Source organism: Nanorana parkeri, unplaced genomic scaffold, assembly GCF_000935625.1.
Source record: "Nanorana parkeri isolate BGI_ZX_2015 unplaced genomic scaffold, ASM93562v1 scaffold236, whole genome shotgun sequence".
In the NCBI taxonomy this organism is placed as follows: Eukaryota; Metazoa; Chordata; class Amphibia; order Anura; family Dicroglossidae; genus Nanorana; species Nanorana parkeri.
This window is the reverse complement of record NW_017306504.1, coordinates 1,469,936-1,483,666: the sequence shown is the minus strand read 5'-3', so window position 1 is coordinate 1,483,666 and position 13,731 is coordinate 1,469,936. Positions and strand designations below refer to the sequence as shown.

General features: G+C 38.3%; 1 protein-coding gene across 1 annotated transcript in view; it reads left to right on the top strand.

Moving 5' to 3' along the window:
• AGBL1 (ATP/GTP binding protein like 1) overlaps positions 1–13,731 on the top strand; it is a 465,946-nt gene that overhangs the window by 14,529 nt on the left and 437,686 nt on the right. Inside the window, 1 exon segment of the mRNA XM_018556368.1 lies at positions 11,330–11,367. Within this exon segment, the coding sequence (XP_018411870.1) occupies positions 11,330–11,367 (38 nt within the window).

The window sequence follows — 13,731 nt, the reverse complement described above, 5'->3', positions numbered from 1 at the left end:
TAATCCCATATATTATGTGCGTGAGACAACATTTTTCACCTTTGTGTAGATCCAGTGTTTATATGATAGCCTTGTCTCCACAATGATCAGCACTGATCCTTTCTCTCCCTCTGCTCAGCGACCTTACTGAGAAAGGAGCACAGTGTTGACTTGTACACTGACAAATGGCTAGATAAGTAGGAAGTGAACTGATAAAAGAAGCACACTTATACAAGTGTTAAAAGGGCAGCTCCTCTAAATAAAAGTCTACAGACAAAGAAAGCAATGTTAACAATTTAAACTTTGATCATGTTTCAGTATTTACTGAATATAACAGCTTAATTAAGGACTTGACGTTACTTGATTATTAAAGCATATATTGATGCATGCATTTATATAACGCTGTTTAAAAGTAATTTGTTCTTTTATTTTTCCAAGTTTATTCCTATGTTTGTTAACATTCCTGTGATTTTATTTTTAAATAAAATGTCATTATTAATTTATTTCCATTGTACATATACACTGAGTGGCCAGATTATTATGACCACCTGATGTTTGTAGGCAAATTAGCTATAATTAGCTATAATTTCGCGCTGAGGTTGTTAGAGGGCCAGACCATTATAAATAGGGAAGCAGGTTGTTTATCACGACAGTAGAAGTGATTTTTTTCTGAAGATACGGGTAAACAACGCGATTTAACAGCCTTTGAATGTGGGATGGTTGTTGGCACTCGGAGCGAGTATCAGCAAAACAGCAGAATTGGTTAAATGTTCAAGAGCAGCTGTTGTTAAAGTGTTTAAAGACTGGACTGTCAGCCGAAAATCTGGGTCTGAACGTGCGAATTGTGGCCGTCAGGACTAGTCAATGTTAGGGCAGAACGGAGAGTGGCAAGACTGGTACAAGACAAACAGAAGGGCAACAGTGCAGTGTCAGATTCCTCGCATCACCTTTCAACATCTCGCGGAGTCATCTCGTAGCCCAACAAAGTACTGATGGGGTGGTCATAATAATCTGGCCACTCAGTGCAGAATGTACATATAATGCAGTGCTTTATAGGCTACGCATCACTCCCTGTCTTTTAAAGGAGCTCACAATTTAATGTCATCCTACCACACTCATACACACATTTGGGGCACATTTTTGAAGAATGCTAGTACGTTTTTGGATTGTAAATGGAAACAAGAGCACCTGGAGGAAAACCACATAGACATGGGGAGATCATAAAAACTCCATTCAGATGGTGTTCCAGGAAGGATTCAAACCTATAACCTTAAGGCAAGAGTGCTAACTATAAGCAGATCCATTTACAAATCAGTTGCATATATAATAGGAAATGTTTTGATTCACCTGAATATACATTATGTCGGGAATATATAGATGTCCAATATGCGGAGAATTATACAATTCCTTAAACACAACATTTGTGATTCCTCAGTTATATGATTCTTTGTAAATCAGATAGTTTAGCATGCAAATAGTCTAAACAATCAAAAGTTTGCAAAGTACAAATTCATCTGATTAGATTATCGCTAATGCCATCTTTGAAACATTTTCAGGGTTATTCATGAAAGGGTGAAGAGTTTGGAGAAGTCAGGAGAACTGAACAATCTAGGAGAGAATAGCTGATTTGGAGACATTCTCTTATTCAGCTCACTTTCCAGTTCAGCTATGTTGTCCTAGATTGTTCACTTCTTCTGCCTTCTCCAAACTCTTCACCTTTTTGCGAATAACCCTGTTTGTCACTAAACTACCATACCATGTTAAGCTACACAAAATAATCATTTCTTTGCAGTTTTCTTTATTTTGGAGTATAGCAGGCTAGACTTCAGTCCTAAACTATCATGTTAGTGAACCTGGGACTACAAAGGATTTGGGCATGCAGCAGTTCACCATTTAGATAAAGTAACATATTATTGCTGAACATGTTGGTGTCAAGATTATTCTAATAATATAACACTAAAATAACACAAATAGAGACCATATTGAGTGAACAATCAAGGAATAATGCCACAATCTCTCTCGTGGTAGCTTCTTTCCTGCTTTTCGCTTAAAGTAGTATTAAATTCTCAAACTTTTTTTTTCCAATATTGAATCCAGAGCAAACAAATATACACGTATTTCTTTAAATGTTTGGCCAAGCACTTACAGTCACCATGTTTGAGAACAGTTGGCTCAAACTCTCTCAGCTCACCTTCCCTGAACTTTCTGTACAGTACAAAATCACAAGGGACAGCATAGTCTTCAGCAGCTCTCCATCTACTAGCTTGGAAAAGGGAGGAGGCAGGAAAGAGGAGCGGAAGGTGGAGGGAGGTGTGGGGAACAAGGAGCAGGGGGTGAAGACACACACACAGCCTAAGGGTGTCCACATAGGATCCTGGAGGGGAAAGGAGCTTTTGACTTTAATATCACTTTAATTGTTAGGAACTTCAATAAAAGGTAACAAAACCTCTGATTTTCGGTTAAAACATAACTTTGTGCACCGTTTTGTCCTTTCTGCCTTGTGTTCTCCTGCCTCTTCCTTTCCGATCACACCTTGCTTCCATTGCCCTTTTTGACTGTCATACTCTCTGTTATGTGCTCCTGAAACCTGCTTTCTTCTCCTTCTCCTCAACTACTAGTCCTGCAGTTGTGACTATCCAATAGGGCTTCTATTAATACACTTCCACTATCAGCTTCCATTTTCCTCTTCCAGCATTGATTCTTAATCTTACCCACCTCTATTAGTTGCTGTACCCACAGTCTTCCACTCCCAGCTCCTGTTCCCATACTCCACCACCACCTTCTCTTCACCCGCCCCATTCTTTCACTATCAGCTTCCACCCCTCCAGCCAATTAGCTCTTCCTTCCTTACACCCACACAAAAAAGACCCACATTATCAGCCTTATTCAATGAAGATTTCCTATACTTAAAAGAGAATTATGGGGTGAGTGAAAAATACTCATCCCCATAATTCAAGCCAACCTGTGACACTATTGATCGGGAAGTCAGCGAACACATATTGCTGATCTCTGTCTTCCTGATCCTCTCCCTGCAGAGAGCAGTGACTGTCAGTCATCACTCCCTGCCAGTCACCGCTCTTTGCAGAGATTTCCCCCCTCCCCTCTCCCTTTCTCCAGCACTGACTGGAGGGACGGATGGAGGAGAGGGTGGGCACAGCTGGGTTTGCCTCTAGAGAGGCAGAGCCAGCTGTCAATCAGCCAGCGAGGTGGATCTTGTCAGGATTGTTGGGATCAGTCCCGGCTGCGGCGCAACTCTCTTAGCTTAATAGGTTGGACTTGATGGACTAATGTCTTTATTCAACCTCAAATACTATATATAGCTTGCTGTGGCCCGCTATATACTGAGTTTTGGGTCACGGGAGGACATTAATATATGTCTTCCTGTAACCCTGAAGAGAGCTATGGCCAAAAAAGGTTAGGCCATCGTTCTCTTTTAAGGTTTAATTGAATGCAGTAAATCATGCCAACTGTTAAGAGCCTTTTTTGTCCCTGTCTGATGTTGAGCAGTTGTGTGTGTGCTACTTAACTTAGAATTCAGAATTCAGAATAAAAGAACCCTTTGTTGTAGGAGCCCATAGTTTGGAGAAACCATATAAAGTGTCTACACATACTTCAGAAAATGAACAGTGTATGGTCATAATTTGTTTATTTCTAGTCAATTTAACTGTGGTGATATTTGGAAAGAAAGCAATTGAACAGGTTGAATTGTTTGATTGTTTTGAATTAGTTCTAGTGTGTGTGGAATATCAAACTGTTTTTTCCCTCATTGAATCTTGTACGACATGCAGACAAACATCACTCAAATGGAAAACATTTGTTATTATGCTCATATTTTTAATTAAATTAAAAGGAAACAAACAAAACCTGTGTAGCAAATCAAAAGAAAACACTCCCAAAGGTAACAGAAATGTAAAAGAATGATGTACAATTGATGTGAATGAGTCGTTTTTCTGTTTTAGTTTTAGATAGAGTGGTGAAGGGATAACATATCTGTAAGGTTTTTATTGCTGTCTGTGCAACCTCTGCAAAGATTCACCTTCTCTATTTGTCCTGATGACCACTGTCTTGAGGACTGAAATTGATGAGAAATCCATAAATTGGAAGTTGTTGCAGGAATACAGGGGAAATTTCACTTCTCCCCTCATCTGCACTATTACCCCCCTCCCCCTCCCCCTCACAGCTATAAGCTTTCATTGCCATCACTCATTTTGTTTCTGAGCTATATGTGAAAGAACACATCCCCAGCATCCATATTGATGTGCCTGCAACCAATCAGCAGACTGTATAGCTAAAGTCTGCAGCACCCAGAGTTGAGGCTTACTGGGAGAGGGGGTTACAGGTAGGGTGGTGACAGGGGAGGGTGCAGTCAATGTTGAGATCTCTCCCTCTCCTCTCATGGTGAGAGAGGAAAGGGAGAAAAAGCTGCAAACCGCAGCCATTGTTTACATTTTGTGACAGCTGCGTTTGGCTCTTGTTTTGTAAACATCACTAACCAATGGACAGTGTGCTCACAGTGTACCGCTTGTGCGCACAAGCAGATAAAGTAATCGTCGTACAAGTACGGCAACTCACACTCAATCCGTTTATACACAAAAAGATCCGAGGCAGGACGCTGTGACATTTACAGGAGCCTGTGGGCCCTTCCCACCAAAGAGCAGCTGACAGACGTAGTAATAACATTACTGGGTTTATAAACAGTTATTTCTTGGAAAACTAAATTTTAATTGCATCATGTTTATTGGCGGGAAGGGGAAACAAAGGAAAGTTTTATATGGATACACTACACTTCAGCTTTAAATGCTTATTTTAAAACAAATGGAAGTTTTTATTGTTCCTGTTTACATATGAGCTACTTATAGACAATTCATATTACTGCTGGCATTTAACAATGAGAAAAGTCTGTGCCGACTCTCCTTTTCATTTGAAAAAAAGTGTAAAAAAAACAGTAAATACATTTTTGGTTGGCCGCACAAACTTTCTATTAATACAAAACATTGTGCAGGGCTAGATAAGTGTTCCAATGTTTCTCAGTAACAGTTCAGCATTGTTATGTGAGGAATGGCAGACATGCAACTAAGAATGAAGTAAACAAACTTGTCCCTGAACCACCAGTGATGAGCAGAGATTATAAATGTATATAAAAATAAATAAATACAAAGTACAAAACAATGCAATGATAAAAGATAACTGGCCATCATATTTATTATGGTGATTAAGTGGTCTAGACATACAACATTTGCCATCTCTTACATGTCAGCAGTTCAGGTTCAGCTTGTTTGTTGAAATGTATAATGAGCGTCCAGCTGTGTGTTTTGCCCTTTTCAACCTTAGAGCAAGGTAGTTCATGTGCAATGGCTCCTATTAAAATTCCGAAGTATTGTATGCACTCTACAGAAATATTCTTAAACCTGTAATGAATGGTTTTGCAGAAGATACAATAGGTTTTGCAGCCTATGGCTCTGGGTTATGAGCCAACAAAAGGCTTACCAGTGTTACATAGTTACATAGTTACATAGTATTTGAGGCTGAATAAAGACACAGGTCCATCAAGTTCAACTTATTGTGTGTATGTTTATGATTCTGCATGTGTATGCGTGTGTATGAGTCCCTGTGTGTTCTTATTTTTAAGGTTACCAGTACCCCTGTATGTTGTGGTCTCTGAGAAAATTGTCCAAATGCATTTTGAATGATGTAACACTCTCAGCTGATACCACTGCTTGTGGCAGAGAATTCCAGACCCTAACCACTTTAACTGAAAAGAAGCCCCTACGCCCCTTGTGCTAAAATCTTTTCTCCACCAATTTAAGGTGGTGGCCTCTGGTCTTTGTTATGGAGTTTACCGTAAAAAGTTTATTGCTGACGTTGCTATCACCATTGAACATCTTGTACATCGAAATCATGTCCCCCCTTAATCTCTGCACCTCCACCGTGAACATGTGTTGTTGTGTTTAGCAAATTTACTGGACAGGGACTAGAAAGTAAGGTGGCTATATATACTGTATGTGGGGGTGGTCCAACATACAGGTACAATCTAAAATCCAGGAGCATGTGTTTGGTCAGTGCTTACTGAACATACAGGTGAAACTCGAATAATTAGAATATCGTGCAAAAGTGATTGCAGTAAGTTCTGCAAAAGGGGCCCAAACCAAGTACTGAGTACATATGCATGCTTGTACTTTTCAGAGGTCCGATATTGTTCTATGTACAATCCTTGTTTTATTGATTGCATGTAATAATCTACTTTTTTGAGGTTGTGGATTTGGGGTTCTTGGGGTTTTCATGAGCTGTAAGCCATAATCATCACAATTATGACAAATCACGGCTTGAACTATCTTGCTTTGCATGTAATGAGTCCATCTCATATATTAGTTTCACCATTTAAGTTGCATTAGTGAAATAAATGAACTTTGCACGATATTCTAATTATTTGAGTTTCACCTGTATATGCTTGGTTTATTAACATTTATAATGGACATTTTGGGTACAAAATGCTTAGGGGAGACACATGTGTGGCCATTCTCACTAGTACTACCTTGAAACTGAACTGTTGATAACACACACCCTATCCTGACTACCCTGCACCCTTGCTATAATAAAAAGAAAAAAAGTACACCGTAGTATTTACAGCTAAAATGGGATATCAGGGCCACTGCTTTGAGAATTAACTGATTCTGCATGAAACTAAAACTTTTAAACATAAAGGACTAACATCATTGTATTAGATTTAATCAGCATTTCAAATAGCCTAAATATCTTTTGTCTTTAATATCATTCACTTAATAAAATAAACTCTGCAGGTTGGCTTGGAAGCTTCTCATCTTCCTGGGGCTCAGCTGTCACTATTGGTGCTTAACCTAACGTGACACTAATCTCAGTAGTTAGATCTTAAAAATCCTTTCAAGTACCCTAACTATTACCAAACATGTATCTTATTTGTGTATCACTCAGCTGTAGATCCCCAAATCATCTCTGACTTCATGCTGACACTGTCCTTCCTTCCGGAGGGTGGCTTCTTTTGTTCCCCATGGTCCCTGTGAGTTGTGAAGTATGCACCGCTCCAAGCTCACTCTCGTGATGGACTACAATCTGATGTTTAATTTACTAATTTGTTTTGAGATTGCAGTCTATCACAGGAGTGAGCATGGAGCGGTGGCTACTTTACAATACACACAGAGACCATGGGGAACAAAAGTAGCCACCCTCCAGAAGGAAAAACAGCGTCAGCAGGAATTCAGAGATGATTTGAGGATCTACAGCCGAGTGATAAACAAATAAGATACATTATTGTTAATAGTTAAGGTACTTGAATGCATTTTGAAGATTTAACTTCTGAGTTTATTGTCACTTCAATAAAATAAACTCAGGCATTGCAGGTAGGGTTGTTGACTCCTCATCTACATGGGGCTCAGCTATCACTATTGATGCTTAATTTAATAAAATAATCCAGGGCAATGAATAAACCTAACATTTTTTTTTATCAGAAGGGGAGGTATGGTGATGTAATGTGGAATACGAAGTGACTGAACCATGTACTACAGGTTGGGTTGGAGGCTCCTCATGTCTGTATAGCTCAACTACCACTATTGATGCTTAACTTAACAAAATAACCCAGGGCAATGAGTAAGCCTAATTTTTTTTATCAGAAGAGGAGGTATTGTGCAGTAATGTGGAATATGTTGTGACTGAATTTTAAGCTGCAGAATTCCATGTTCAAAAACAAATCTGCTGTATCTGCAAAATAAATCCCTTTAAATTATGTGTGCACAAGTGTGTATGGATGCATCCAACAATCTCCTCCATTTGTCTTCTTTTCCATAGCTGCAGACACTAAGTTGTCAGACAGCAGCTGGCAGTATATCAAAGTCACACATGTAGCTCTGCTTTTGGAGAGATTATGTTTTAATTAAATTAAGTGCACTGTGTGGAAGAGCACAACTCTCCTAATTCTATGAATAAGGCACAAAATGACATGGAGTGCTGGCCACTCTGGCTCCCGGCCTGAGAAGCTCAATTTCAGTGAATGCCTTTATGCCTTCATTACTGCTGGCGCCAGCAATCACCCCTGTGTTATAGATACCATGCTGGTGTCTGTACAAAGCAAATGGTTAACTGCAGCCCTGCCTCTGTAGGTCTGCAGGCCTGTGTTTATGCAGAAACCATGGTAACATGACCTCAAGTACCAGGATTCAGAATTGTGCAAATAAATGAGATTTAGCCCAGCTCTTTTTATTATATCATCCTTATATAACTGTGCTTATCACTCATCTCCTGTAATTCAGTTTCTTCAGACATTTTATTTTAATTAGCGCAATGTTTATTGGATTAGCTGTAAAAACTCATATGCTTGCACATACGTTCTGAATGTACAAAACATCTGAGAAGCTTAGCAAGATGTAGTGCCATTAAGGCTCTGTGTTGCTTCATATTTCATTGTGACTTCATGCAAAAGTGTGTTAATTCCACAGACATGTTGTGAACAATTTATAATGGTTTTCATATCTGTAAAATGACTAAAGATGGCCAAATAGTTTGAATAAAAGGTGAATATTATAAAAAATGTTGGTTCCTGGATTGCAGCCTTATATAATATGATAACTGGGATACAGTTTTATGGAAATTTTAATCAATGCCACCTTAATGGCTGACATCTGGGCAATTATATTGCTCATCTGGCTGCTAAAGTTGGGTCTTATTGTTAATTTTATTATCAGGATGTTGTCATCCCTAATGATTAGATAGCCCACCACAGGCATACTGGTAGTGATAAGAATCAGGTTTGGGTTGAACATGGTGGTGGGTAAACATTGTTAGGCAGTAGACCATGATGATTTAAATTGCTGCATAAGGTGACTAACACTAAATTTACATAAAGGGACATTATTTAAATTGTTTTGCAATTAATTACTTTTTCATGGTATGGGTGTCTTTATTTTCTTTTAACTCTTTTCGAGAATGGGTAAGGGGTACCCCTGTTCATATTTCCTTGGGAGGGGATGAATATCTGAGGGCCCCCTTTTTATAAAGATCCAGATTCATATCAGTCCCACCCCACAAACCCATACATCCTTCTTTGGGCATCAGATGTGCGGAAGAGGTCCTTGCCGCTCAACTTTGGCACACGATGTCTTGCAAAGGAAGATTTTGCTGCCCCACCTTGCAAAATTCCCCCCAACATTAGAAGGCATGTGGCCTGGTGTAGTGTTGGAAGGAGGGGCCTGCTAGCTTGCCACCCTCACTTTCCTGGCCACCCAGGTTGCATTCATGGATAAGGGAATGGTTTGAATTTTTAGGGGAACCCCATGCCATAATATCACATTTAATGGGATGCATTGTACTATTGTGTAACACTGCATGAAGCTTTAAGGCATCTCCCAAGCATGTTATTTAAAGGATTTGTGTATTTTTAATGTTACCCTTTTAAAATACCCTTTTCCTGCTGAATGGTATTATATTAAAATAGTTTTTTTTTGCATTAGTACATGTCCCCTTGACAGCGTCCAGCAACCCATGCCTGTTTTTAACAATATCTTGTATATCTTGCCTATTAGCCTTGAAAAAATCTAGTGTTAGGGGTTATGCGTCAAGTGGTGGTAATGCATTAAACTAATATTTTAAGAGTTAACTGTTTTTTTGCAAGCAGAGGGTTATCTAGTCTTCATTACTAAGAGTCCTGCACTGACAACTATAAGTGCCAAGCTGCCAAAAGCAAAAATATATCCATAGTTGTGTGCATGTAGTGTAGTATGCACTTCAAAGTCAGGCATTTTTTAGATTGGACCTACATTCAATCCTTCTATTCACCAGTGTACACTGACATCTTTGCTAAGATCATTCGCCCACTCTTCTTCCAATTCACAGACATCTAATATAAAAAAATTGCACTATTAAGGTACAGTATAATTAAAAAAATGGGAATTACAGACAAACTGGAGATAAACATCAAGTAGATTTCACTTGATTGCTTTAATCTTCATCAAAATATCATGAGATTCAGTGGAGATATTGCTTAGAGAGGCCTACAGTCCCTTAATCCTAATCTTTCGTTTCTTTCTTTTGAATTTCTTTTTGTTTTGGTTTAATCAACATGATTCTCATGTTTCTTTTCAGTCAGCTGTGATGGATGATCAGTCAAAGTCAGTTTTTGGAAGTCAGGCACACAGTACTGTCATATGGGCATTACAGTTGTGCCCTAGAGTGGAACTTTATGTATTATACCAAGATCTTTCCAATAACATGCACTGATAGCTGTATAAAATATTATGAATATTAATAAATATAGTTTTTACAAATGATAATCTGTAAGTCAAATGTGGTACACTGAATTTCCATGTAAAGTGTTGTCACAGCGCTAAAGGTTTGAGATAAATATAAAAATATGTGAATATATATGGATCAAAACATGAGTGACAACCCTGTGTATAAGTCTTCAAAAAAACCTACCAATATGAATATAAAGTACCAAAAAACAGGTGTCCATAAAGGACTGAAAAAGTGCTGATGTGCAAACAATCAGAAGGAAAGCTACAAAGGATATCCTGTTACATTTATTCACTTATCTTATTGAGGAATGTAGCTTTCCTTTTGATTGTTTGCACATCAGCACTTTTTCAGTCCTTTATGGACACCTGTTTTTTGGTACTTTATATTCATATTGGTAGGTTTTTTTGAAGACTTATACACAGGGTTGTCACTCATGTTTTGATCCATATATATTCACATATTTTTATATTTATCTCAAACCTTTAGCGCTGTGACAACACTTTACACTTTCACTTTACACCTTTCATAGCAGCTTTAGGATCATTATTTAACTTTTAGTTTACTTTCCAAAAGCGCAGATTTTTTGTTGCAATCTGAATTTCCATGTAGCCTACCACCGTTGTAATTCCTTGTGTTTAGCAAAGGAGATTACAGCCAAGGCAGGGGCCAAATCTGGGCTTGCATGGGTTAGATTTCCTTATTTAAAACAACCCACCAGCATCTTTCCAAAACTGAATTACCAGTTCTGAGTGTCTGTAGACATTTAATGTACAGTGCATTATTATTGACTTCAGGTCAACCTGTGGTCATGTTTTGCTAAAATGATGTGCCTTCTGATATACAATTCCTGGAAACTTAATGTCATGTCTTCAAAGGGTCCACTCAATATATAGTGTTCCCTTTATTCTTCAACATGTTTGTTTTGATAAAGGATGTGCAAATCCAGTGATCTCACTAAGTGTCCATTGAGGTCACAGGCAGGATTCAGAGGCTGTCAATTTAGAAGGACAGTGACAGGTGAAGTGGCTTTAGACGCTAATGAGAAATATTGACTGAAGTCTGAATTTCATTCTCTTTTTACTGTCTTTAGGGCAGCCGTTGGAGCACTTGCAGCCCTACTGAAATCAAGTAAGTCTATTTTTGTATGACTTTGAATGTTTTCCTTCCTCCTCTGTACAAGCAAAGTCTAAAACTAATCCAAACCTATTACCAGTGAGATATTAAAAAGTATGTGTCAAGTTTTATTTATTCTTGCATCTTTGAATAGAGCCAGTAATTTATGATCTATCTACAAAATGTTGTCTTTATCACTGCAGAATGATGAATAATTCTCTGCAAAATAATTTAACTTTTCAGAATAAAACTTGCGGCTGTACTGAGGCAGACATTGGCTTTTTGTCAGATCTTCACAGTGTTATTTCATGAGCCACATTTTTTACTTAAATAACATAGTACATGATACAGATCTAGTAATGAGAACACAATTCCAAGATTCACTGAAGTCACCAAAATGAATATATAGTAAATGTCAACAGTCCTGTTGGGATGGATAAACAGTAATAGCCCAGAAAGCGGTATTGGGGAAAAGGAGGGGGATGTTATGTCCTGCTTACCTATGCCTACCTGAATTGTTTTGTACCCTTTACCTGTTCACCTAATGCAAGAAGACTATAAACACCAAACCAACATGATTTTTAAAAAGTCTTTATTAGAAATAGAACAAAACTCTCCTCTTATTCACCAGTTTTACATAACGTATGGGATGAGGATGTCTGACATCTTCTGTTGTACTATGGAAAATGCAATAGATGAAGTAAAACACCCCAAGGGGGGCACTAACATCTAGCACTCCAAGATGACCACCAACAGGACCAAGTATTATGGCAGGGAGAATTTGCCACTAAGGTGGACTTGACCTTTAAGGGGAAATATTTGGGATTTCACTGAGCCCACTGAGAACTGTTCCTCTCATTGTATATCATCTACACTCCTTTGTCAAGTTTTGTAGAGGATATAATGTATTTTTCCTCCTTTTCCTTTTTAAAGCTGAACTACATCTTTAAAGATGTATTACATACTTTTTCCCTGGTAGGGCCACAGTTACTACATTGCTTTCCTGTGTTATTCCAAGTCCTGTTCTCTGCTGTAAAAACACAGAGTGTTGCTCGCACGGCACAGTGAGCATTGAGTAAACGCCTAGTTTTTTTATCGATTAATACTAGCCATTCTCTGATTACACTGGTGACCATTGTCATTGAGGTAGAAAGTAAGGGGGAAAAAATGTGAGGGGACATCTTCCAATATGGACATCTGTCCTGGGGACAACTGTCTCAAAGACTAATTCACCTTACTTTAGGAGGTTTTCTCTAGCATCACTAGGACAAAGTGAAGAGAAATTTTCTCAATGGTACAAACCTGGCAGGGAATGTGACCCTTCCCTATTCTATCCAAAAATAACATACACTTTAAATATTGATTGTTTTGTATTACTTTGTTATAGGCACTCTGTGATCGTTGAAGCTGTCAGAAATGTGTGCTTCATCAGTACATTTTTAAATTTCCAAGTTACTTAATAAAAAATAAGTAATTGGTGGTTGGCAACACTGGTTGACACTTCAAGGGTGTAGCTGGAACTATGTAATTATTCTTGTTAAGAAAATTAATAAAGTCTTGATACAGTAAACAAGTGTGGGAAATCTAAAAAAAAAAAAACAACCAAAAAAACAAACTTTTCTGGTGTATACACATATAAAAGTTCATGCCACTTCATTTCTACTCTTTAATCAGGTTCAACAGTCATTTTTAACATGGGCTTCAACAGTTTGTTAAAATCTGATCTGTTGAGCCATGTGGGATAAGCGGAATAATTTTGGCAAAATTGATTTTGCTTTAAAATTATTGATTTGGCCATCAACCAAATTTCTCTAAAGCGGGTTATTCACTTAGCTGCTGAAGGCAGCCTAGTGAATAACAGAGCCAAAGTGAACAGCCGAACGACGTTCGGCTATTCACTTCAACTCAGTACGGCTGATTTCAGCCGTACATCGGCTAAAATCAGCCATACATAGGCTGCCTTTGGTCAGCCGAAAATGCTCTGCATGTTCGGCTGTGCCAAAGTGCAGAAGTAGTTCGACTCAGCCGATCCAACATCTGGATCAGCTGAGCCTAAGCTCTGGCAGCTCACTCATACGGTGCCGAACGACAGTGAATGAATAAAAAAAAAGAAAAATTAAAAAAGTTAAGAAAGCAATAAAAAAAGTGTGGGGCCCCCTCCCAAACCATAGCAGACCCTTTAGGCCTGGTAGGAAAGTTAGGAGGGACCCATTTATATTGTAAAGCACTGTGCCAACTGCAATATATAAATCCTGTATAATAATAATAATAATTTAAAAAGAAAAGAAAAAAAGTGTGGGGTTCCCCCCAAAAATCATACCAGGCCCTTTAGGTCTGGTAGAAATTTTAGGAGACCCCAATGTAAAATAAAAAAAATGT